This window comes from Haliotis asinina, chromosome 2 (assembly GCF_037392515.1).
Source record: "Haliotis asinina isolate JCU_RB_2024 chromosome 2, JCU_Hal_asi_v2, whole genome shotgun sequence".
Classification (NCBI taxonomy): Eukaryota; Metazoa; Mollusca; class Gastropoda; order Lepetellida; family Haliotidae; genus Haliotis; species Haliotis asinina.
Genome location: NC_090281.1, coordinates 3123891 through 3147100, shown reverse-complemented (window position 1 = coordinate 3147100; position 23210 = coordinate 3123891). Strand labels below are relative to the sequence as shown.

The 23210-nt window shown below is 40.0% G+C and overlaps 1 protein-coding gene across 2 annotated transcripts; it reads left to right on the top strand.

The window, feature by feature from the left end:
* The first annotated feature begins 2458 nt into the window (after positions 1–2458).
* Positions 2459–22184, top strand: LOC137273131 (uncharacterized). 2 transcript variants are annotated; one of them, XM_067805599.1, is made up of 3 exons: positions 2459–2562; positions 17254–17300; positions 21039–22184. In XM_067805599.1, exons 1-3 carry the CDS (start codon positions 2510–2512, stop codon positions 21992–21994), a joined length of 1056 nt encoding a protein of 351 aa, XP_067661700.1. In that variant the 5' UTR covers positions 2459–2509; the 3' UTR covers positions 21995–22184. The 2 variants fall into 2 exon arrangements, with proteins under 2 accessions (XP_067661700.1, XP_067661701.1); XM_067805600.1 differs by lacking the exon at positions 2459–2562 and adding an exon at positions 16779–16866.
* Positions 22185–23210: the final 1026 nt, after the last annotated feature.

Here is a 23210-nt window from a genome sequence, read left to right as displayed (position 1 = left end):
TTATTCACAATAATAGTGAGTTTAGTTCTACGTCGCACGCAGCTATATTCCAGCAATATGACGGCAATCATAGTTAGCATCTAAGACCTGCATCAGTTTTCTCCAACATCGCAGACGCTGTTCAATGCTGCGGTAAAATCCCAAACTTGCGACGTGATGTAAAATATCTCCAGCAAGACGCTTAAGACCTTCTATATCAACTATGATGATATTTCCGAATCCACTATAGACATTTCAGCGCTCATATGCATGCATATAGTTTTCATTTCAATGCCCACGTGTTCAGATTAAGTCCAACTTTCAATATTCACATGAAAATGCTCAGTGTAACTATTTCACATATCATCCAACCTAACAGTTGTCTCAAACAAATTATTTCTTTTTACATCCCAAGCCCTCCAAAGTATCTAATGGTCGATGACTAACTGTTATATTTCCTTCCCCAGTGGAATCCGTTAATGCCATGAATGTCGACGATGCTAAAACAGTCGTCTTTATGAAGGTCCCATGCTAATGAGAGCAATAGACTGTTACCAACGTTTTTCACTGGCTGCCTCCAGCATCCAAACACACACATCAACTTCTGGCGGTCCCTTTGGATGTTGAGTAGGTGTGACACTGTCATTCGTTGTCTCCAGTGTCATCAGAAAGACTGCTCGTCCATGGTCGGTGTTTTGATCAAAGGCATAAGTACATGCTTGAGGCACAGGCACTATGGGGAAAAGGCGTATCCGGAAACACCATTGTTTGCAGGGACGGAGGAAACAGTTGGTGGACGTGACCTTGAGTCTAGTCTAAGCTATGATATTGTCTCAGCCTCTGCTAGGCAGAGGCAGTTTTAGTATCAGGTATCCTTACCTTATTACAGGAACGGAACCTACCTGCATAACAGCGTGAGCAGATATAAACAGTTTCTGTTCAACCTGAAAAGCAACCCAGATTCCTTCCTTGCTCCCACCTTTATATTGATCTGGTGTGGCACACCCATCATAAAATGTGTCTCGGGCACATTTTTTTAAACGTAACGAAGGCGGTAGGACTTTGGTTTTTTTATTTTTTTAAACGAGGGACGAACACATTTTTTACTCTCAGAAATTCAATTTGGAAAGGTTAAAGTGTGTTAATAAGTTGCAGATTCAGTCACACTCGTTCTTATACTCATTCTTAGACTGGACGAATAGATGATCGGAGCGCGCGCAAGTCAAAATTATCGTTCTGAAGGGCAATGAAAAAATTGTTACGTGCACAGATAAAAGTCACGCGCCGATGCCCGAGGAACGTTTCATTATTTTATTTAGCTTTACATACTAACTGCAAACCTCAATATTATAATAAACGTTTTTAGTCTAGAACTGCATTTTATATGCATTACTGAAATGTTACACCCTTAATTGTTAGAAACCATTTCACAACCAAATATACCTAACATGGTGATGTCTCCAGCTCCAGCTCACATTATCAGCTCTCAGAATGGAATAAAAACCACAAGACATGAGGTATGATCTTGTTGAAGCAGATGATCTAATCAACCAATCAAAATCTTCCGTTTTATAACAAAGATTCTCATAAGCATGAAATGCATATTCATTAATCTGGCCTACACAGAACAAGCACATATGTACTGTTGGCCACAAACCTGTATAACACCAGGAAATGTATTTGTATGCTTATTATTGACATTTTGAAAAAATATATATAGAATACAACGTGAAACGTCACTGTTACGCACTGACGTGTGTGGACAAAGTCATCTGTTGAGCAGATCTTACCATGTTTTCTTGTTTCGGTTTATATATACCTCGTTAGTGTCCAGTGCCATTTGAATCAGATTCCATTGCTTTAAGAGTGAGTAAGTTTAGTTTTACGCCGCAGTCAGCAATATTCCAGTCATGTGGTGGCTGTCTGTAAATAATCGAGTCTGGACCAGACAATCCAGTAATCAACAGCAGGAGCATCGATTGGCGCATTTAGGATACGATGTGTCAACCATGTCAGTAAGCCTGACCACGCGATCCCGTTAGTCACTTCTTACGACAAGCATGGGTTGCTGAAGGCTTATTCTACGAGTCCATTACTTTAAGAAGAAAACTCGCAGTGAAATATATTTGAAAAGAGGACTGAAAATTAGTGTTGGCGATAAGGGAAAACATATTTTTTTATGTCCCGGAGCCCAAAGTTTTGGAAACAAAGTTATCACGGACCATATCGGGACCGGCGATCACAGCTGATTTAACCAATTTCTGGATAAGTGAGACATTATTTTGATCGGATACAAATTATAAAGATTGTCGATGCATGCAGATATTGCAGCGTTCTTTGATAGAATCACTTCCTATGTGTCAAGATCTGATGTGATGCGAATGGGTGATTGTGATGGTTGGTTTCTGGTGTGAAACTGAGTCGCCCGAACGTAACTAAACTGTATGGAGTATTGATGGGGTTGATGGTGCGCGTGCTGCGCGGGGTCAACTGTCTGGGCGACTGTGAGGGTGGACGCCCGTACACGGCAATGAAAGCTGAGATACCGCAGGGTGGTGTGGGATGGCATTTGTGTAGAAATGCGTGAGTATGTTTATTTTGTATTTGAAGTGGAAGAATGTTTCCATGTACTTAATTTCATGTGGTTATTAAATGCTAGGTATGTAAACACAAGTAGTGATTGCATTGTGTTTGAGACGGGTATATAAATGGTGTTTGATGTATGCATTGAATGTTTATTGCATTTGTTGAAAGTAATCGCACTTCAAGATTTTGTATCAAAGTGTAAAAATGTATGAAACTAGTGTATTGTTTATCAGTAAACATGTTGTGGGTGACTGAACGGGGTGTCACAAAAGTTACGTATCCAACTGAAAGAATACTGTTGTATTTTAGCGCCCAGCGCATGGTGCACTGTGTGAGCACTCCGCCGACTCGAACTGCTACGACTGTTCGTTATCTCTAAGGGTATACACGAACCAGATAAACACACACCCAAAAGGTAAACATATATATATCACGCGTGGTCGATAAGAATGACTATAGTAACCTCACCTAGAATAAAAGACCCAGAAAGATAACAGAATGTCTTCATAAACCTATGACCCAGTAACACTAATGGACTCTAAAGCGCGAAATTGAGGAACACCGAAAAATGCTCATACCTTATCCACTAACTACCAACACGCCCATTCTCTTCATGTGAGAGCGCTAATATGTCCTTGATTAACAATAAAATGTCTCTGTAAATATCTCTACACTATAAGTCGGGAATTATAGACACATCATCATCTATTCAACCACATTCATCATGCCTATCGGAGCTACTACTAACAAAATTAACAAACAAAAGATGTAGGCGCAGCTACTTACAAAAGATGAGAAGAAATTGCGTCTGGCTAGAATTAGCAACGCATTCTTCACACAAGAGAACACCAGATATCCGAAGGTTGTGCTACAATGCATTGATAATTATCTACCCAACAACGTTGATGGAAAGGTAAAGTTATTATTTATTGTTGATATGGTATCCCACTAACATCCAGTAAAATACCTTTCATATCAATCGGTGACAAGAAGTTATACAGCATATGTATCATATACTGGCCAAAAATAATTATTATATTAATTCAATATTTACAGACCCGATCTCAGAGGAAAACGGGGGGAAACTAACATGCGTATTTTGCATACTACTCGAGGTAGGATATGTGTGAACTATTCTTGCGGATAGGTACATCTCAGCATCTACTCTCTTTATAATATAGGAACGCCTCAACTAGTCTCGCATTGATAAAGTGTTGTCAACACTTAGCTGTTATTCAATGAGTAGGGTTCCGTGTCGTGTCGACATTATAGGCTTCCCCTGGGAGGAGGCTTTTTCTGAAATAATTAATCCCTTTATATAAGCCTATTCATGTAGCTATCAGAGGTATGGTAATGTTGTAGTGTTATCCCCGGAATATATACATCGAGTACAATCCATTATTGATCGTGTTAGTGTATTTTGAGGATTATTGTATAGGTAACTGAATTATTCCGTTAAACCACTTCGCGCTTGCAATACCATTGGTGTAGCATGCATGTATTTGTGTCTACCAGTAATTACTAAATGGAAGCATCAAACGTACAAGAAAGTTGTGATACACATAGGGTAATAGTAATCATCCTTTACTGGAATACCATGAAGTGAGTTGTGTCTTACAATCTAACGAACTATAATACTGTGTTACTCGTGCTTAATCAGCTGTAGTACTTTGTTTTTCGTCCTGACAGGTCTCCAGTGGGGAAGCAATCCAACTCAGAGTTAGCAGCATGTTAAATAATACCAACACGGAGCATACCGTCCGAGGAATACATCCAAGTTAACGAGCGACAATGCTCGGTGAGAATGATTAAATTGTAATGACATACGATGATCTGAAGCACCACTATTGTAAACATACCACTGTAACATCGGAAATGAGTAAAAGTCTTTCATTATTCCAATGATTGTAAATATGTATCGAGGCTGAATTTATGGATATAAGACATTAATATAGAATATGACATAGGCGAGTGTGAATTAGTTTACGTCGCGCTCAGCAATGTTTCAGCTACAACACATTTAGCATCATCTCGTTGCACCATGTTAACTAACGTCTTGTCGTCCTCTTCTTCCTCGTGGTTGCTGTCCCACCAAGTCGCGTTGTCGCGGTTGCTGTACCACACGGGGGAGGCTGCCGCCGGGGTACCTGTCCGTTGTTGAGGTCGAGGACTGCCATGAGGATCCTAAATATTATTTGTCTCAGGTTAATGAGACACAACCTTAATAGACACAGGACTGTATCTCTCAACAGATCTATTTAGGAAAACAAAACAGAGAATCCATTAGTGGGTGAACAATTCTATTTCCTCAGCTTCATTAATCATGATTTCATCGAACACGTTACGCGGAGGAGAGCTTGTATCCGTGAAGAGATCGAATCCTCGTCCTCTATTTGCCAGCTTGATTGCATAGATTGACGACGACGTCGTTTGATGTGAACTTAGAATACACACAACAAATCCTCCCATAACCACTACCATTGTAACGGACACCGTTGACGAAATTGTGATAATCTCCCCTGCTGGAAATATACAGTGAATGAATAAGTTCGTTCTAATATACATATTATTTGTCAATTATCAATGTCTTCATAGTCGCTATCAATTCCGGAACTATTTCCATTCGAATTCTGCACTCTGATCTTAAAAGCTGACCCATTTCAAAACTATTGGGAAGAGTTATTCGCATATGGAGGTAGTGTAACTTTCTACGCAGACCACGGATCATAAAATATAAAATACCGCTTATAAAGAATAAGGATAAGCAAACAACTAAACTAAACTTAGTGGTATCTGAAAATATAATAGGAACTACGACTGCACATAAACTGTTAGTATTATAAGATGACAATAAATGATACAACAAAGAAACCTACCACTGTAACTGGGTACACTCGATATCGTAACCTTGTCCGTCGTCGTGTGCTCATCTGAAAGCATTATAGTGAAGAAATCAACCATACGAACTGGCTACTAAACAAGTTTAAAATGAGTACACAATGAATGTAATCATCAATTAGTAAGCAAGTAAAAAAATAACACTGACCTCAACATATTCCAGTAAAAAGTTACTTACCAATGGTGGTCTTCCTTCCCGTGGTCCCATCAACCTTCGTGGTTGTGCTTTCCTCCGATGTAGTCCTCACAACTGAGACGAGAACAGAATTACAGAAATAAGGATTGAGTTAGTATTTTACGAACGCTTCATTCATATCGTTAAAGGTGAAACAACATTTCATGTCGGTAATTACTGAATTATGTGCATGGAGAAGATAAAGCCTTGTGCACCATTAACACTAGCAATTTCATGTCTAGAAACGAACTAGACGATGAAGTTTTGAAGTGATATCCAGCAAAAGGACTATTTCTATGGATATTCCCATTGTACTGAGATATTTGGTTTTGCAATACGCCATATTGCGAATGTTGGAATTTTATTACGACTTCTTAGATCGTTTTATTGATCGGCAAGATTTCGAACTTTAGCAGACAGACACAGATTCTCTGTATTTAGCAATCACGGGAAAACGTTTGCAAGATGTAATCAGACCCGATAGGATGGAAGAGTATTGGTATTGTGGGTATTGTGATAGGGATAATATTGAAGCGGACGACAAATCACATTTCCTTCCCAGAGAGTGCTGCTTCCAACATGCTCAACATGATAAACGCACGCCTGGATTGTTTAAGGTGGAAGCCGAGGGTCGTGAAATGGTCTCACTCAGTTCGAAAACGTACGTCCTTCGTCTGAACAAAGATGAACAGAACGTGAAAGTAAGTTCCAAAGGTATCAGTAAGAAAAATATCAGTGATCCGCTACGGAACTATCGACTGGTCTTAAGAAATCACAAAACTCGATCGGCAGTCAACACTGGTTTCAGACCCAGAAGCAATACTGTGTATACCTATCATCAGAGACGAGTTTTGTCGAATGGGGTGTGTACACGACCCTTGCGTATGGCGTTAAAACCCGTACGCGTCACGCTAATAACCCAGACGACGTAGCGGCATGCGTACTATGATATAACTTTGATGGTTGTTGTTGCAACGGATATTGTATATGGTGAAAGTGTATTATATTAATAAATAAAAAAAAACACCACGAACTCTCCTTATTTTACTCTTCTTCTTATTCACAGACTACGCATACATATCTTTTCTCTCATACACATCTATCGACACACACACACACACACACACATATATATATATATACATATATATATATATATATATATATATATATATATATATATATATATATATATATATATATATATATATATATATATATATATATATATATAAACTTTTAATGACAACTTTAAATACAACACATCAAGCAGTTTAATTATGTGTATGTATTCTACAAACAACAGAACCAGTATTGCGGAGACTATTACAATATACACATCCAATCATCCGACTAAGTCTGTTTTTTACTACACAACACTTTAGGAATATACCTGCTAGTAATATCACGAGTAATAACATGGGCTGGGGAGATATAATAATAACATAAGTATTTCTACGAAGATACAAACTGACATTGTGAATATTTCGAGTTGCGTCAGGAAAGCTGTCAAGTAATTTATTCAAGCTACATTTGCACAATTAACGACTCAGATTAATGTCATAAACACGGCTTAGTGTCAACTTTACCTGTTTAATGCGTATATGGATAAAAACAATCGAACTGCGATTTTCACTTCTTTCTTGAGCAGCGACTGTATTGCTGTGAACATCATACACATGTCACCTGCGTATACATTTTTGATATCGAATCCATGGGAAATTATTTTTAGGGATGAAAGTCAATGATTTACGTTCTTGGTCCGATTGTTGCTTCTCTGTTATTTTCTTCTTTCTTTCTTACAAATATTAGCAGGTGCAGTTGTGATGATATTCGACTCGTTCGTCTCATCGGTCGATCTTTTCCTCGAGTTGGGTATTCTGTCCACTGTTGAATGGTTGGTTAGTTGTTCCGTGTTATTTTCATTGCGTCCTTCAAATTTACCCTTTTCTGTAGTAAGGCACACCTTCACTGTTGTTACTGTTGACTTTATCATTCTCTCGAGTCAGTCTTTCGTATTTCGTTCGAGGTATTAGCACAAGTTCTCGAGCTCGAATCGGGGACGAGAAGCGCTGGGGGTTGTTCATCCTGTTCGTCAGCGTCCTATTCTTTCTGATAATCCGATAATGAGTTGGAGTAAATGTCTGATCTGTAATAACAGTTTCTTCGTGGGCGTTCTACATACGTTTTTGTCTGCTATTCGACGTAGGAAAGACTTTTTCGCCTCCAGTTGCAGTTTTTGACTTCGAGATATGGGGATGTTACCTTTTAAAATGTTCAAACATATCTCAGCTAGGGTATCTGTTTGCTGATTGGTCATGGTCTACAGTACCGCTCTTCGCTGGCTGTCCGAGGTTATTTCTCTGATAGACTCTAAGAACGTTTCATTGTCGGGCAATGAGGTTTGATGGATTTCGTCCTGGTTCCTCATTCTGGTGAATATATTAAAACTTCTCCCGGAAATATGTGTGTCCTAAACTGAAATTGTAGATCTCCTCTTGGGGACAGATCTATTATCAGATAGCCAAAAGGATGGTTGTTGGTGGATTTTTCATACACATCGAGAAAAAAATCCACTTCGCGGTAACATCTGTCGTCCGAAAGTGGCTACTTGAGATCGATCTCTTCGGTTCTTAAGCAACGCAAAATAGTTTCCTCATTCGGTAACCCCTTATGAAATCCGATTATGGAGCCTTTCTCCCTTGACATCACATCGTAAAGATCCTGCCACAAAGAATAACACACCATGATTTTTGTAACATTTTGGTCAAACATGACGTTAGTGTGATCGATTAATCTCTCCGTGAACCATGTTTTACCGGATTGTGTCAAACCGCATATGAATATGGTAGGTGGAGCTAGAATTTGAAGTACCGCATCTTCTTCTTCTTCCTGCCTTTTGTCGTTGTTGGCTTCAACGCATTCACTTCAACGCGAGTCGTCCATACTTCGATCCTTCGTAGCTAGCTACTGAGACATATCGAGTATCTCCTATGTATATATCGCCACACGTAATAATCATTCTGTTCGTAATTCATCATGGAAAATGAACTGATGACATCAACCATAGAGAATCCTCTCAAACGAAACAGTAGGTAATATATCACGTAATATCCACATGTATAGCTGTCTAGTCCTTGAAGACGTCTTGGATTTGATCCAATTACAATCTTCTTGCTCGCAATAGCTGCGATAAATCTGCTCACATCTTTGAGCTGTCGAGTGATCGACATCTCGCTCAAACTGTCAAATAACTCGACGTTATTGTTTGAAAAATATATAGCAAACCAGTGTTGACCAGGTGATGACGTATCGTCTGTATTAACAATGATGGCGCAGGGTGATCGATTGCGCATTTTGGTGACTAGTCCTTTGGACAATTCATTTTTAGCGTAAATTCTGCAACACGGGGTCACATTCAATAATACATTCCATCTGTCTTGTATTCATTCTTGTTTCCTTTCTCCGCTATAAAATAATATTTCTGGATTTGTCAATCTGAAATCCGTCCCCGAACTCTGCATACACCATACACGTAAGTGTCTGCCAAGGTAAATCCAAACTGTGCTTCAAGTCGGATGGAACCTTGCTTGCGTAAAAGAATGTTCATTCGCGCGTCCGAAAGTTGGTTCTATAGGAAAGACATTAAGGCTATATCCCCCACCGAAGTTTCCACTTTAGAGATATATGGTGCTCAGCCCATCGACCTCACCTTCATTCGCAAACCAGGTTCCGTTGTACAGAAATAAGTTGACAAATGCTGTAATAACAGTTTGACCTTGTGTCTTGTTGAAATTTATTTTCATTGGTCCAGTTTCTCCTATGCCTTTCCCATCGCAGTATAGAGCTATTTCAGACAAACCAAAGTTTGCGAAGTTATAAGGATTTTTAGACAGATCACCCGCAAATGCTTTGATGACACGAATCCGAAGACCACTTTATGACCTTGAAAAATATTGTTATATGTAAACGCTATCTGACCTGCTGGGATGGACATCATTTTCACTTTGGTTTGCTTGAAGGGATATTTCGCTGTCGTGGTTGATAGAGCTGTGTTGTGACCCCATATGACCCCCGGATTCACTTGAACTTTCATCACCTTCAAGACAATGTCCTCTATATTTATGGCATATTCCTGATCATGTTTGGACGTCATGAGCGCAAAATTAAACCTCGACCGATAAAGTTTAACTTGGTCGTCGTCTTGATTCAGAATGTATCGATTAATGTGAAACAAATCGTGTAGTAGACATCCAGCCATATCGAAGTTTTTACTGGACAATGTGAGTTTAGTTTCAAGACATCTACTTGACTGAAAACTGAATGCAGGAACATATTAACGGGTCCGCATTCTTCACTTGCGTCCAGATGTGTTCCGTCTCCTTTGGTTATTCTGCATTTCATATATACCATCTTTCTTCGCAAATCTATGTACTCTAATCCATTTTGACCACTGATGTGAAATTCCATGGGCTTATTCCCAGTCAGAGGAGATATAGGACGACAGTCGTGCATGTAGGTCCTTACTACTCCGGTTTGCGTTGGTAGTAAAGTGAATAAGTCCAATTCTGAGGGTTGAGTTTCGCTAAGGAATTTGGAATCACTGACAAACGCAGACATGTTGTTCTTGTTATCCGAATATATCTCCAAACAATCTTCTTTTCGTTTTATATGACTTCACTTATTTGTTAGTACTCTTCCTCTTCTTTCTCTCGATGTTTAACGTTCTTCTTCTTCGTGTTCCTCTGCGTTCTGGCTCTGTGAGAAGTCGATCTCGCACAATAGTATGGTTCTCTTCTTCAGAATCCTTTCTATGCGCCACTGAGCCTCATTCGGATTTTTGCGATACTTCTGTAGTTCCTTCTCATAAAATGTTCCATCTACTGGATCCGACTGTAACTCCTCTAACCAGTAAATAGCGAGGCCATCTCAAGGCCGTTTCCTTGTACGAAAACTTTCCTCAGACCATTTCTGTTCATATTCCTTCTCACGAGGGAAACTCGAACAAATTCACCAACTTCAAACTTATACCTTCTTTATAATTGTGTTTCTTCATTGTTGTTCCTAACGTAGGCTTGTACTGGTCGTCGTATTTGATGACGTTGGTGTTAATTCTTTCAATGTCTGGTGAATAGGTTTGCAACCACATCTCGGCTTCGTTGTTCGGAGTGATATCCGCGGGACTCACACCTTTCAACCCGTTATGCGGGCGATGGTTGTAGTTGAAAATGAGGTCGGGTAACACATCAACATATCTATAAGTATTTTAGAATGTAAAATATCTGAATATTAATGTTCTTAGTGTGCGAATAAATCTTTCCGCATAGTTAGCCTTGACATCGGAATTGTGCGTACGAAATGTTTTATATGGAATTTCTTAAATACCTTTTTTCATTTGTTTGTTCTGAAATCCTGCGCCCTTGTCGGTCCTAAAAAGGAATGGTGGTTTTCCTATAGAAGCAAGCAGCTTATCGGTGGCATTTGCAATGGTTTTAGCTGATTTATCTTTCACTGTGCTAAACCACACATATCTGTTGAAACAATCTATTAGTATAAGGATGTATTCTGATAGATTTGAAACATCGCAAAGATCGACGTCTACTTGAACATTCATTCCACCAACTATAACTCTGTTCCTTTTAAATCGTCTGGATGGAGTTCTGTGAACGCTATAGGCATCTTGTTTCTGTAACCATTTACTCACTTTGTATGGTTTCACGTTGGGATGATTATTTCTCTTTTGAAGAATTTCTGTGATCCTGCGAATGCTCCTGGGTTCCTTGGATTAAAGTAAGATCGTCGAAACACTTCCTCTGATGACATTCCTATAAGTTATAATATCCAATTTCCCTCATGTGTGAAATACGCTTGACAAGTCCGATTATCCACTGATCCGTCTTCAACCTCGTGTCTCGATAGTCTTGACACTGGTACCTCAATGAATACAGGGGAGATATATTCCGTACGAAGGGTGTTTGTGAACTGTATGTTTTCCACAATTGTGTGACTTCGTATTCATCAATTGTTGATAGTACTTTCCTGACGCGGAGCGCTAAGTCTTCTTCAGTCATATTTACCTTTTTGTTTACACGCCACCATGTTGTTGCTATATATGCACCAGTTAGTAGCTCTTCTAAACATTTGTTGATAATTGATGACTCGATTTCGTCTACAACCAGCACATTCATTATGTTCACTATTTAGACTTCCTGAATATATAAGCGATGGGTAGTATACGAACCCGTAGACAGCTATGACTTGGTTGATCATCATCAAGCTTAACAATGCGTGGACGTCATCGCTCAAAAAGTGGTCTCCATATTTAATGTACTTTAGGTGTGGTGATTTCTTCTATATCACTTTTACAAAGACAAGTTGTTATTAATCAAGAATATATTAGTGTTCTGACATGAAAGAGATTGGACATCTTGGTAGTTAGTGAATGTGGTATTTATTCTGTGGGTGAAATAATTATTCTTTAGGTACAGTCGTTCTTATCGGCCACTCGTGATATATGTTTACCTTTGGGTGTGTGTTTATCTGGTCCGTGTATACCCTTAGAGATAACGAGCTGTGGTAGCAGTTAGAGTCGGCGGAGCTGGCTATTGGTATAACATAGGGCGCCTTTCCGGCAAATAGACCACACTATACTACTTGTATACTACTTAAAGAAACAAGGTATACGCCACCGCGTCAACCACACAGTCGACATGTTCAATGACCAATTGCAAGAACGTTTCCCACCTTGTCTAATGGAGGGTAAGAAGCACTGACGTTCTAAACTGACGAGCAAAAGAAAGTACACAGGCTGTTTTTCTACCAATGAGAAAAAAAACCAATACGTTGTGATGAAATAGAATTGTGTGTTGGAGCACACTGCAATGTTCGTGTTTTATCAGCAAAGTGACATTGTAACAAGGACCAGCGATGTAGTGGTGACCACGACCGACTATTCCAAAGATGGTGGAAGGTTAAGGTCATTCCACGCAGCGATCGGTAGGCCCTTATGCCAGTACTACGAAGTCGTCTTGTCACTGTTATTTGGCTCACGGGATGACCCATTGATCTGGCTGCTGATGAGGTCAACGTGAACGTCCGGTTGAGTAATTGAATAACCCGCAGATAGTGATCATTTCGGTATATTGTCACTTTGGGACGTCCACCTCTTGCTCGATCACATGTCTGGTTTCTTATATTGAAACGGTGAAACAGTCGAATTATGGTTTGTCTTGTGCAACCCAATGTCCGTGCAATATAGCACCCATTCTTGTGGCCCGTTCTCTTTGTTCTGGCATCAATCTTGTCTTGTTATTCTGAGATTTTTGTCAAGTGATTGTTCAGTAATCACTACAAACAGGTTATACACGTTCTGTACTTTTCGTACTTGTGCGTGGGACAATAGTCACAATTTGCCAAAATTCTTGCAGAACCCGTACAACTGTTTTTGGTTGCATTTTGGCAAATGAAACATGATGGTTGCGTTCCATACAATCAGTATTCTTTGAGTCCCATCCGGGATGAGGGTGCGGGTTCGAATCCCGGATGGGACTCAACCGAAAAAAGTACTAGAATTTGTTCTTTACTAAGAAAGTGAAATCCCAAATATGACATATGTTGCATTTGACCACTTTCTAAATGGCATCGTGCAATCAAGAACATATCTGACCCAATATTTTTTTCATTTTTTGTGTGGAGTCGTAGTGACTGAAATATCTGCTGCTACTGAAATGAGGGAATAATTAATACTTGTATGGTAACGGATGTATGTAAAACTATTCATTTCTCATGTGATCAACAGTATTTAACAAAAGTGGTAACTAACATGGAGTGTTTGGCTATTGTGATAGACATAGTGAACGTTCAGAGTCCCATATTGAACTGACACACCCTAATATTGTTCAAAGCGGTGTCAGTTCATACATATGACTGTCTTCGTCTGTCTGTCCTTGTCGGCCTGTCTTTGTTCGACTTTCTCATTTTGTCTGACTGTCTTTGTTTGTCTTTGTCTTTGTCTATCTTTATCTTTGTCTCTGCGTGTCCTTGTACGAGTTTGTGTCTTCCTCCGGTGAGTCCAGAGTCTTTGAGGAACGGTGTGGTTCTTGTTACGGTTACAAGCTGATGTCATTTCTGTGACTGTACCAATGATCCGGAAACTATATTTGTGTAGTAGACTCTTCCTTTTTCAAACATCACACCTCATCTTACATCATTATAGTAGGGTTCCCAGAACAGGTGTATTCGTGCACAGCATGGCGTTGTGTATGTCGATGTCGCAATGTTGCTTACCTTTGACTTGCTGGTACAGCAGGAACATGCTCAGGTCTGGTCATCACGCCACGACAACGAGTAAGATATCTACAAAAGGAGCATCCGAGATGGGAGGACGCCAACTTGACCAACTATTGTTACGGGCAGACTGACCCGTTATCCCCTCTCGAAACACCATGTCATCTGGCCGACAGAGTGTACAGTCATTTGAAGGCTGGTATTTATCTTCAAACAGATTAATCAATCGGTTAACGGTTGCAGACATATTGAGTGACTTGTCTTTGCGTGTGTTTATGACGGGGGCCACCACGTGCACCAGTGCAGGATACGCTTCCTCGCGGACATCTATTGTGATAGTGGTTCAAAACACACTTGTTCATAATATAGTCGGACTGAGTTTAATTTTAACGCTGCATCTAACAATATTCCAGTTAAATGCTGGCAGGTCTGTAAATAATCGAGTGTGGACCAGACAATCCAGTGATCTGCGGACATGGGATACGGTGGAACAAGTCCCGTTTGTTGCCTCTCATAATAATCATGGTTTGCTGAATGCCAGTTCTAACCCTGACCTTCACGGGTCAATACAGTCGGAATTGTACAATCGACTGTTTTTAGACATATTTCTTAAGGTTGGTGGTATTTCCTTAAAATGAGAACAGAGAAACATTTCGCGATCGTTATTGTCGTAGCAACATTCAACAAGGTAATGAATTAAATGAATTACAAATTTGGGGAAAGAGTCACACATCAAGTCGTTGTGTCATCATCTTATTGCTACGTCAGTTACACTCGGTTTTTATGTGTGCCTATACCCAGATCAAGATGCAAACACTAGTTTTTGCACAGGCAGAGACCGACATTGAATCACATTCATGTCCGCATCAATATTCTTCATTTGTTTAAAGATCTCCCAACAGTTTTGATCCTGGAGCGGTTGCACGGAAAGTAATATTTGTTTAAATTGCAATACTATACAACATGTAAACAGCGTGGCGACTGTATTTGAACGACGAAGTACATATTTCCGGCTCTGTTCCGGGCGCCTGTCTGTCATACCAATTCAATAACGTTGTTAGTGATTCAAACATTACTTTTTATTCTCTGTGAGGCTGTCTTTGTATTTCAAATGGTTTTCGTGCCATTATATAATTATTTTCCTATTGCAAGTGGCTTTGAAGAGGAATAAGTATTGATTGCGTGTGGAATTTCTTTGAAGTGTTTTTGAAGTCCTAAATTGACAGCCATGTTTATCTCAACAATACTGAAGAACACTGGGCATTTTCACTCGATACATAGCTCGAAGTTGGCAAGACTGTGTGTATGGGACGTCGATTTACTATCATCTGAGTCCTTACATATAATACCAATAATAAATACATTTACCCTTGAAATTCTATTTTAAAATATCAAGGATCAAATCGTCTTATAACACAAAGATGAAGTGAAAATTGGTTTGTGTGGTATCAATAATTTGTGAGGCATCAATAAATCACATTAGATTATTAAAAAAAGCCTCTAGCTTCTATATTGTTGAGTACGCGGCTAGTCAACACTATTCTGTCTCTGGCTTACATATGTTTGTGGATATATGTATTTATGTGTTCACTTACTGGCAATGTCTTTCGTGCATGTTGTACCATAGAATACTCTTACATGGTACAATACTCAAAACCTCAGGAAAAACAATAAAATCTGTCTTTTGATTATACAGCATTAAGAAGTTTTATTAATATCAATATATCGAGTGTATCGAATTGAGAATCCCGTGAGCTATTGTCTGACTAAATATCTTAGCCAGCACCTTCTCTATGACCCCTTTCAGTCAGCTCGTAGACCTCCCCACAGCACTTTAACTGCTTTCTTAAAAGTTCTGAATGGCATACGATGTGGTGTGGATAATACTGGCGTTGGTCTTCCAATGCGTCCTGATCTAAGTGGAGCATTTGACACAACTGATCATAACAACCTGTTGACGTCGTGATTCATGATTCCGAAGTAGGGGATCGGCACTGGATTCAATACATAGCTGGTCCGGACGGAGTGCGGCCTTAAACTTTAGCCACTCAGGTCACAGTGTAACATAACACTCATTTTAGTGACCCATGACACAGCAGTGGGGCAATCATTCTTTCCTAACTACGTTTGTCATGACGTCATTCACTGGATTGTCTGGTCCAGAATCGATGTTGTCAGATCGTTGTCATATAGCTGAAATAATTGAACGCAGCATGGAACAACACGGCAAAGACTGTTCTTCTTCACATGTCACTATTGTACCTGTTTGTGCGATATTCAAAGGGTTATTTACTTCTACTCAATACACAGGCAAAGAAGATGGCTCCCGAACAAACATCTCAAAGTCCGTAACTTCGTGCGTCTTTATTACACAGGATATCGCGGTAACCATGGGGATATTGACATAAAAGGTCTGTCTCTACTTTAGCGTTATACAAAAGAACAATATTGGTTTTGCTCAGAACTTTGAGGCAATGTTCCTTGGTTATCATGATGGAATATGTGGCTCCACTAGCAGCCAGGACAAGTGGACTGACCAGCACATTGTATTATGAATGGGAATATGTGGCTCCACTAGCAGCCAGGACAAGTGGACTGACCGGCACATTGTATTATGAATGGGAATATATAAACGTTCCGTGGAAAATACAGATAGTGAGACAATATCGGATCATTTGATCAATAACCTATTTATCGACTTCTCCGTACAGGTTATGAAATATTGTCTGATAGACACGTTCCCGGATATTTCTTACGGACAATACAAATACGAGGTTTGCAATGGCAAGTTTTCTCTGTGCAGTTTCAACATCAAAGTAAACATTAATTACTTTGCTTCCTTTTCCACACTAAGTTGTTGGAGTTGTTGGCTGGTTCATGGACACTGGGACTCGGACATTGGTCCTGTAAGTGACGCCGGTCGCAGTGGCCAGCATGTTTAGGTAAGAGATGAAATTTTTAAACATGTTGATTTGTTCACGATGTGTTCATGAAACAATTTTCCTTTGTTGTAATGTTATGTGTGTGATTGTCTCCAGAAGTAATAGGTTAAACAACTCCGTCGTGAGTTTTGTAATTAAGGTGAGTGAGTTAGTGGTTGACAACATCGGCGAAATAGGATGCCAGCTGAGACGCGTTATTCCTACAGGTCCTCAGCAACCCTTGCTGGTCGTAAGAAACGACCAAGTATACGGGAAGGCTTTGTGACTTGGGTTATTGCAAGACATCGGATGCAGTTATAATGGGGAATTTGTATTTGAAGTGCAATAATACCACCGACACAATCTAATGAATGGAAATGTACAACAAACTCATGTTTGTCGTTGCAGCATAACCGTATTTCGTCTGACGGTGCTGACGGCGTTCCTGTACAAAGGTTGGTTGTTCTATATATCCTTAACACATCTGTTGCAGGGTTACCCTTACAGTTATGAGAGATACAAGTGAAGCTCTCCATTTACATTGAGAAAGTACTGCTAAAGTTATTGAGAGGAACTTCCGAAATCGTGTTAGCAATCATCTGTAAGATAAGTTAAACGGGCTATTGTACATGAAACAAGTTAAACGGGCTATCGTACATGAAACAAGTTAAACGGGCTATCGTACATGAAACAAGTTAAACGGGCTATTGTACATGAAACAAGTTAAACGGGCTATTGTACATGAAGCAAGTTAAACGGGCTATTGTACATGAAACAAGTTAAACGGGCTATTGTACATGAAACAAGTTAAACGGGCTATTGTACATGAAACAAGTTAAACGGGCTATTGTACATGAAACAAGTTAAACGGGCTATCGTACATGAAACAAGTTAAACGGGCTATTGTACATGAAACAAGTTAAACGGGCTATTGTACATGAAACAAGTTAAACGGGCTATCGTACATGAAACAAGTTAAACGGGCTATTGTACATGAAACAAGTTAAACGGGCTATTGTACATGAAACAAGTTAAACGGGCTATTGTACATGAAACAAGATGCATAGGTGGAATAGCATTGCTGTTCACCACGCAGGTGTACATAATGTCTGAAGTAAGTGTGCGATAATCTCTCCTGGCTACTTTGGCTCCGGGATGTGGTTCTGGTGTTCTGTTGGGGAAATGGTATTCTCCTATGAAGGGTATAACTAACTCTGAGCAGACCCTTCCACTAGGCTTCCGGGTCTTATGGTCCCTTGTTATGAAACATCTGAATACCTCTCATATGCAATGTCAGTTTACCTGAAAGCCGTATTTCTATCCCCTGGAGTTGAATTTCAACGCGATTCTGTTTGATTGTTTTGTATTTGTTCATTCATACATCACCTTGAAAATTTCCCTGAGCTGAGAACATGATCATTTGTTGATCATTTGTTGTTCTTTTGTGCACAACATAATATCTAACATTTGTATTTACCATTTTGGTTGTGGAGTATTTTGTTTTGGTTTTGTTTCTGTTGGAGCGTTCTGGATAAAATGGTGTCGCCCAGCATCACCCCTGCCACGAATCAAAGTGACCACAACCATTATATCCTGTTGTCTATGGTTGCTGATACGTTTTTAGAATTGTAGATCGTCCACTTCCACAAGATTAAGTGTACACGAAACCGAAATATAATCTAACTCCCATACCTTGCCATAACTGACTGGGGGTTCCAGACAGGTAATGGTGCCCAGTCATTACTGCTGACTGGAAGATACAATTTACAGTATCGGTGGGTTAAGGGACATACTTTTGTAGTTTCTCATAGGTGATCAGATTCAAAAACACCTACACTTATATGATAATTTGGACTCAATAATGATAGATGTATTCACAAATCGCAGTTATGATGTGTTTTTCGGTGCTAGTTGGCAATTACCCATGACCACCCGGGACCGCGTCTCTCGAAAGCTTTGGTTGTTTCAGACCAATTTTAACAACATGAATTCTAACATAAACCAATTCTACCACGACCAGTTCTAACATAAAAGAATTTTACTAACTTGAACAACTTTTCAAACAATTCAAAAAAGAGTGTTCACTTTCTTTTGCCCATGAGTTTTTCAAAAACGCAGTACGTCCCACGTATGATGCGTTTTTGGGTGCTAACTACCTATTTCACTAAGCGTGACCACCCGGTACTTCACGTCGCCATTTTCGAATTATATCTTAGGACGTTTAAGACTAATTCTTAAACATTCCTAACAAGACCAATATTCCAACATAACGTACCCATTATTAACACAAGCAATGGCTGCTAGGGACACCTCCAGCCTCCATGATGGGTATAATCATAATCATAATCATGCATACGGTCTGCTTCAGGCGCTGTATCGTGGAAGGTAGAAGGAACTTCCTTCTGGATAATGCTGCCTGGTGACGGAGCAGGAGATGCCGAGGCCACGGTGTCTGTGTCAGGCGATGAAGGAACTACTGTTACAGTCACAGCACAGGAACCAGCGTTGTCCATAACTGATTCAATAGGCACATCTGGAGTCTTCAACCTGTCTCTGGGCCCGGATCACCATGTTGACATCCTGTCAGATGGAGACACTCATAAGGCCATCCACATTGTCAGTGACAACAGTGTGGCTGTGAACGTGTTAACGAGGGGTGATAAGTTCGCTTTGTCCTACACTGCAAACCCCCAGTTGGTTGGGGGCTACTTCAGTCACAGAGTTGTCACGCACTGTCCGGAAAATGACACGTGCAATTCTGTGATTGCAATTGTTGGTATGATGAATAGCCCACAAATCATAGTCACTGTGAAAACACCAACAGTTGTCACGATAAACGGAGCTGAGTATAGCGATGGTGACGTCATACCTGTGTACATATTTCAGTATGAGATAACACTAGTAAGATGCAAAGGTGATATTTCTGGATCACTTGTGTTCACGCCCTTCCCAGCAAACGTGTTCTCTGGTACCTACTGTGATAACGCTGTCACCTTAGCGTGTGACTTTACATTTGAACAGATACCTCCAAACAGATTATTAGGATCTCAGTTCAACACTGCTCCCTTTCCGCCTGGCGTCACTGGGTTTTATAGAATTGTTGCTACAAAATCCAACACTGTGATTGTCAAAGACGACAGTTCAACCTTGACCATTATTGACGAAGGTCAATTCTATGACATAAAGGATATACTTCGCATTTCTAAACTTGAATCATCTTCACCTGTCCTCTTCACAATGTTTATCACTAACGGAACAAGCCAATACAATCACTCAAATATCATGATTGTCATGCAACCGTTAACGGAAAACAGGAAGTATCATAGAGTTATCTCCCCTGAGGGATATCGGTCCTATTCTCAGGTAGAATCTCCTTGGGGACTTCACGACAATGTTTGGATCAACAGTCAGTATGTATGTCAGCAGGATATTTACTTAGAACAACAGAACATGACATTAATGTTTGTTCAGATGGAGGAGGGTGTTGGCAACGTTGCTTGCGAGGACGACCATCCAATATTTGGACTGGTCACGTATGGATTCCGAATAGGTCTCGCTTACGGATATTCAGCACTGCCTGGGAAGCCAATCGAAATCCCAGAAAATAACACCGGTAACGGTTTTTGGTTTGGTTTGGTTTTGGTTTTGGTTTTGTTTTTTTTGGGTTTTTTTGTGGTTTTTTTTGTTGTTTTTTTTTTGTTTTGTTTTTTGTTGTTTTTTTTTTTGTTTTTTTTTTTGTTGTTTTTTTTGTTTTTGTTTTTGTTGTTTTTTTTTGTTTTTTGTTTTGTTTGGTTTTTTTGGTTTTTTTTGTTTTTTTGTTCCTAATGAAAAAAAGGATTTGAGGATGGTTTACGGACGACCCTGCAGAACAGAAACATATATTCTTATTCCAATGTACATATATGCATAACATTCTATATGAGTATACTTTGTAATGATGAATACTTCTGGGACTAGATTTTCGAAGATCTCTTAGGAATAAGATAGTCGTAAATTAACGTTAATGTATGGCAGCTACGACCGTCTTAACGCTTGGAGAACTTCGAAAAATTAGGTCCAGATTTTCGAGGCTCTCTGAGCGCTAAGAGAGTCTTAAGCGTAATGCATTAACATTAACTTACGACTGTCTTAGCGCTATGAGAGCTTCGACAATCTAGGCCCTGGATTGCATGTTCAACATCGTATCTTTTCAGATGTATGTCCAAGTTCATCTCCCACTGAAATGGGTCTCAGCACATCCAGTTCTCCAAGTGAAGAATATGTGTATCCAAGTATGTTCGGTTCTTCAAGCATGCCGCGAGAGAGCAGCCCTTACATCTCAGTCGACCGAGACACTACTTCAAGTGCACAGGCAGGATCACTGGTTTGGGAAACCCAGTATTCCGAGCAACTAGGAATCTTTACCAGTCGGACGTTTGCTGGTTTCAGCTCTACACTCAGCACCAAGACCCCAGAAATACGTCCAGCTATAACAATGACAAGCACCAATCAGGATCGTCCTGCTACACATTTACTTTCAACTAACACGGACACGATACCAGTCCCAGTGATCGCAACTACTACGGTGACATTATCAACCGGAGCCGGTACGATTATTACAGAGATGCACATACTCCTGTCAGAGAGCCAGATCACTCAAGTTGAAAGTGTTCCATCCACTACGTTCACTCCAACCTCAGTGCTTGGCACATTTGTTTCTGTTACCCATGAGAGTGATCTGCATCTCCCCGGTGTGTATGGTAGTCGTATTACCAACAGTGTCAGTGTTTATGACGCTGTACCTCCCTCAGCACTGACCGCTACAGACATGATGGTTACGTCACATCAGCCGACCATAGCGCCATTGCTGTGTTCCTGTCCATGCTGGAAGCAGAAGTTACAAGGAACCAATACTGACATCCTTAAACAACTGGACAGCATATTGCATGAAGTTCGACAGAACTTAACTCTTGACAAAGACACATTATCTGCATCAATACGGAAACGTGTCAGTGCCACTGACCCCCGGAAGTCTGCGACTGGAGTTGGTGCTACTGGAACTGGTGTTGTAACGTTCTTCTTCGGTTTAGTAGTCTTTGGAGACATTGTCTCGTTTGTTATTGGTTGTGTCAAATGGTTTGGGAAACCAATCAACAACAAAGTTGGGTAGCATCCTGATTCACCTTGACTATGATGGGAATGAAATGAATTATAAATACTGCGCATGTTTATAAGTGGTACACGTTGTCACATAACACTGGCGATTGTGAAATCAAGATTTGGATTTGACGGAGAACATTAAGATTAAAGGACGCCCCAAAACGACGTGTTATTCACAATAAAGAAGTTGACATCCATAATTATTGCTTTTCTTATGCATTCCACTTCGAAATACCCTTCAAACATTTCAGCGTAACGTCTCGTGAAGGACGAGGATGGACATGACGTTTATGAAATAACGTCAAATGAATATTACCTGTCCACAGGAGCATGGTATACTATAGTTGAAACGGTTAGTTAGTTTTAAAAAAGCTATCGTCAACTATACGAAACGAGTGTCATTAGCATATCATCTGGTTTGTTCAGTTAGATACCACCATCATATTGTAACTGAGTTTGAAGCTGTATTTACAGAAACATTAACCAAGGTTACGTATAATGTGGCTCAAGGTTTAACTGACATCATTATTATGATGACTGTAATAGACAATAATATTCCTTCACAACCAAACGAGTAAACGTATAATCTGCTACAAAGATCATTGTTCAATACCGATCTATTTTGGTGTATGTCTTCATAAGATCCTAAATACAGCCTACCTACCACTAAAGGCGCTCCTTCTTCACAACAAAATGGTGTGACCACCTTTCCAAAACTCAAAACTTCGGGTCGAAATGGATGTATGAAAAGGGAAACATTCCTATGTTGGGAAAGCAATTTAGTTATATAAATATTAAGTGGATATTGACTCGTGACTAATTTAAACAATGTGCACGTGGGATTTGTTTTCGGATATGTGAAAATGTATAGCGGCTCTCACACGGCATACTAAATTTACAGTTTGGGAGTGTAAACATTCGCAACCAACATAAATTTCAATTTGTCGAACTGTTCTCACCAACTTTACCATCAAACTGTCGGTGTTATCAAACTCGAGTTTGACACGTGAAGTGTTGTCAAACTCGCCTTGTTCAGAAACAACCAATAGTAGTCAACGAAAGTGTCACGTGACCGCAACGATATCGACAAGGCGCTCAAATCACACGAAAGTTTGACATCATGTGTTTGACGTGTGGACACTCATGTTTGACAAGGCACCCGTGAACGGCCACCTCCTCGTGGTGGGTGCTGGGTAACGCTGAGAGCCGTCCACCCCCCTTGTGGA

Coding starts and splice junctions, on each gene's coding strand:
- LOC137273131 (XM_067805599.1), top strand. CDS start 2,510: ATGAAAGCTGAGATACCGCAGGGTGGTGTGGGATGGCATTTGTGTAGA. Junction 2,563..17,253: donor TGGCATTTGTGTAGAAATGC/GTGAGTATGTTT, acceptor TTGTCGTTGCAG/CATAACCGTATTTCGTCTGA. Junction 17,301..21,038: donor GACGGCGTTCCTGTACAAAG/GTTGGTTGTTCT, acceptor GTATCTTTTCAG/ATGTATGTCCAAGTTCATCT.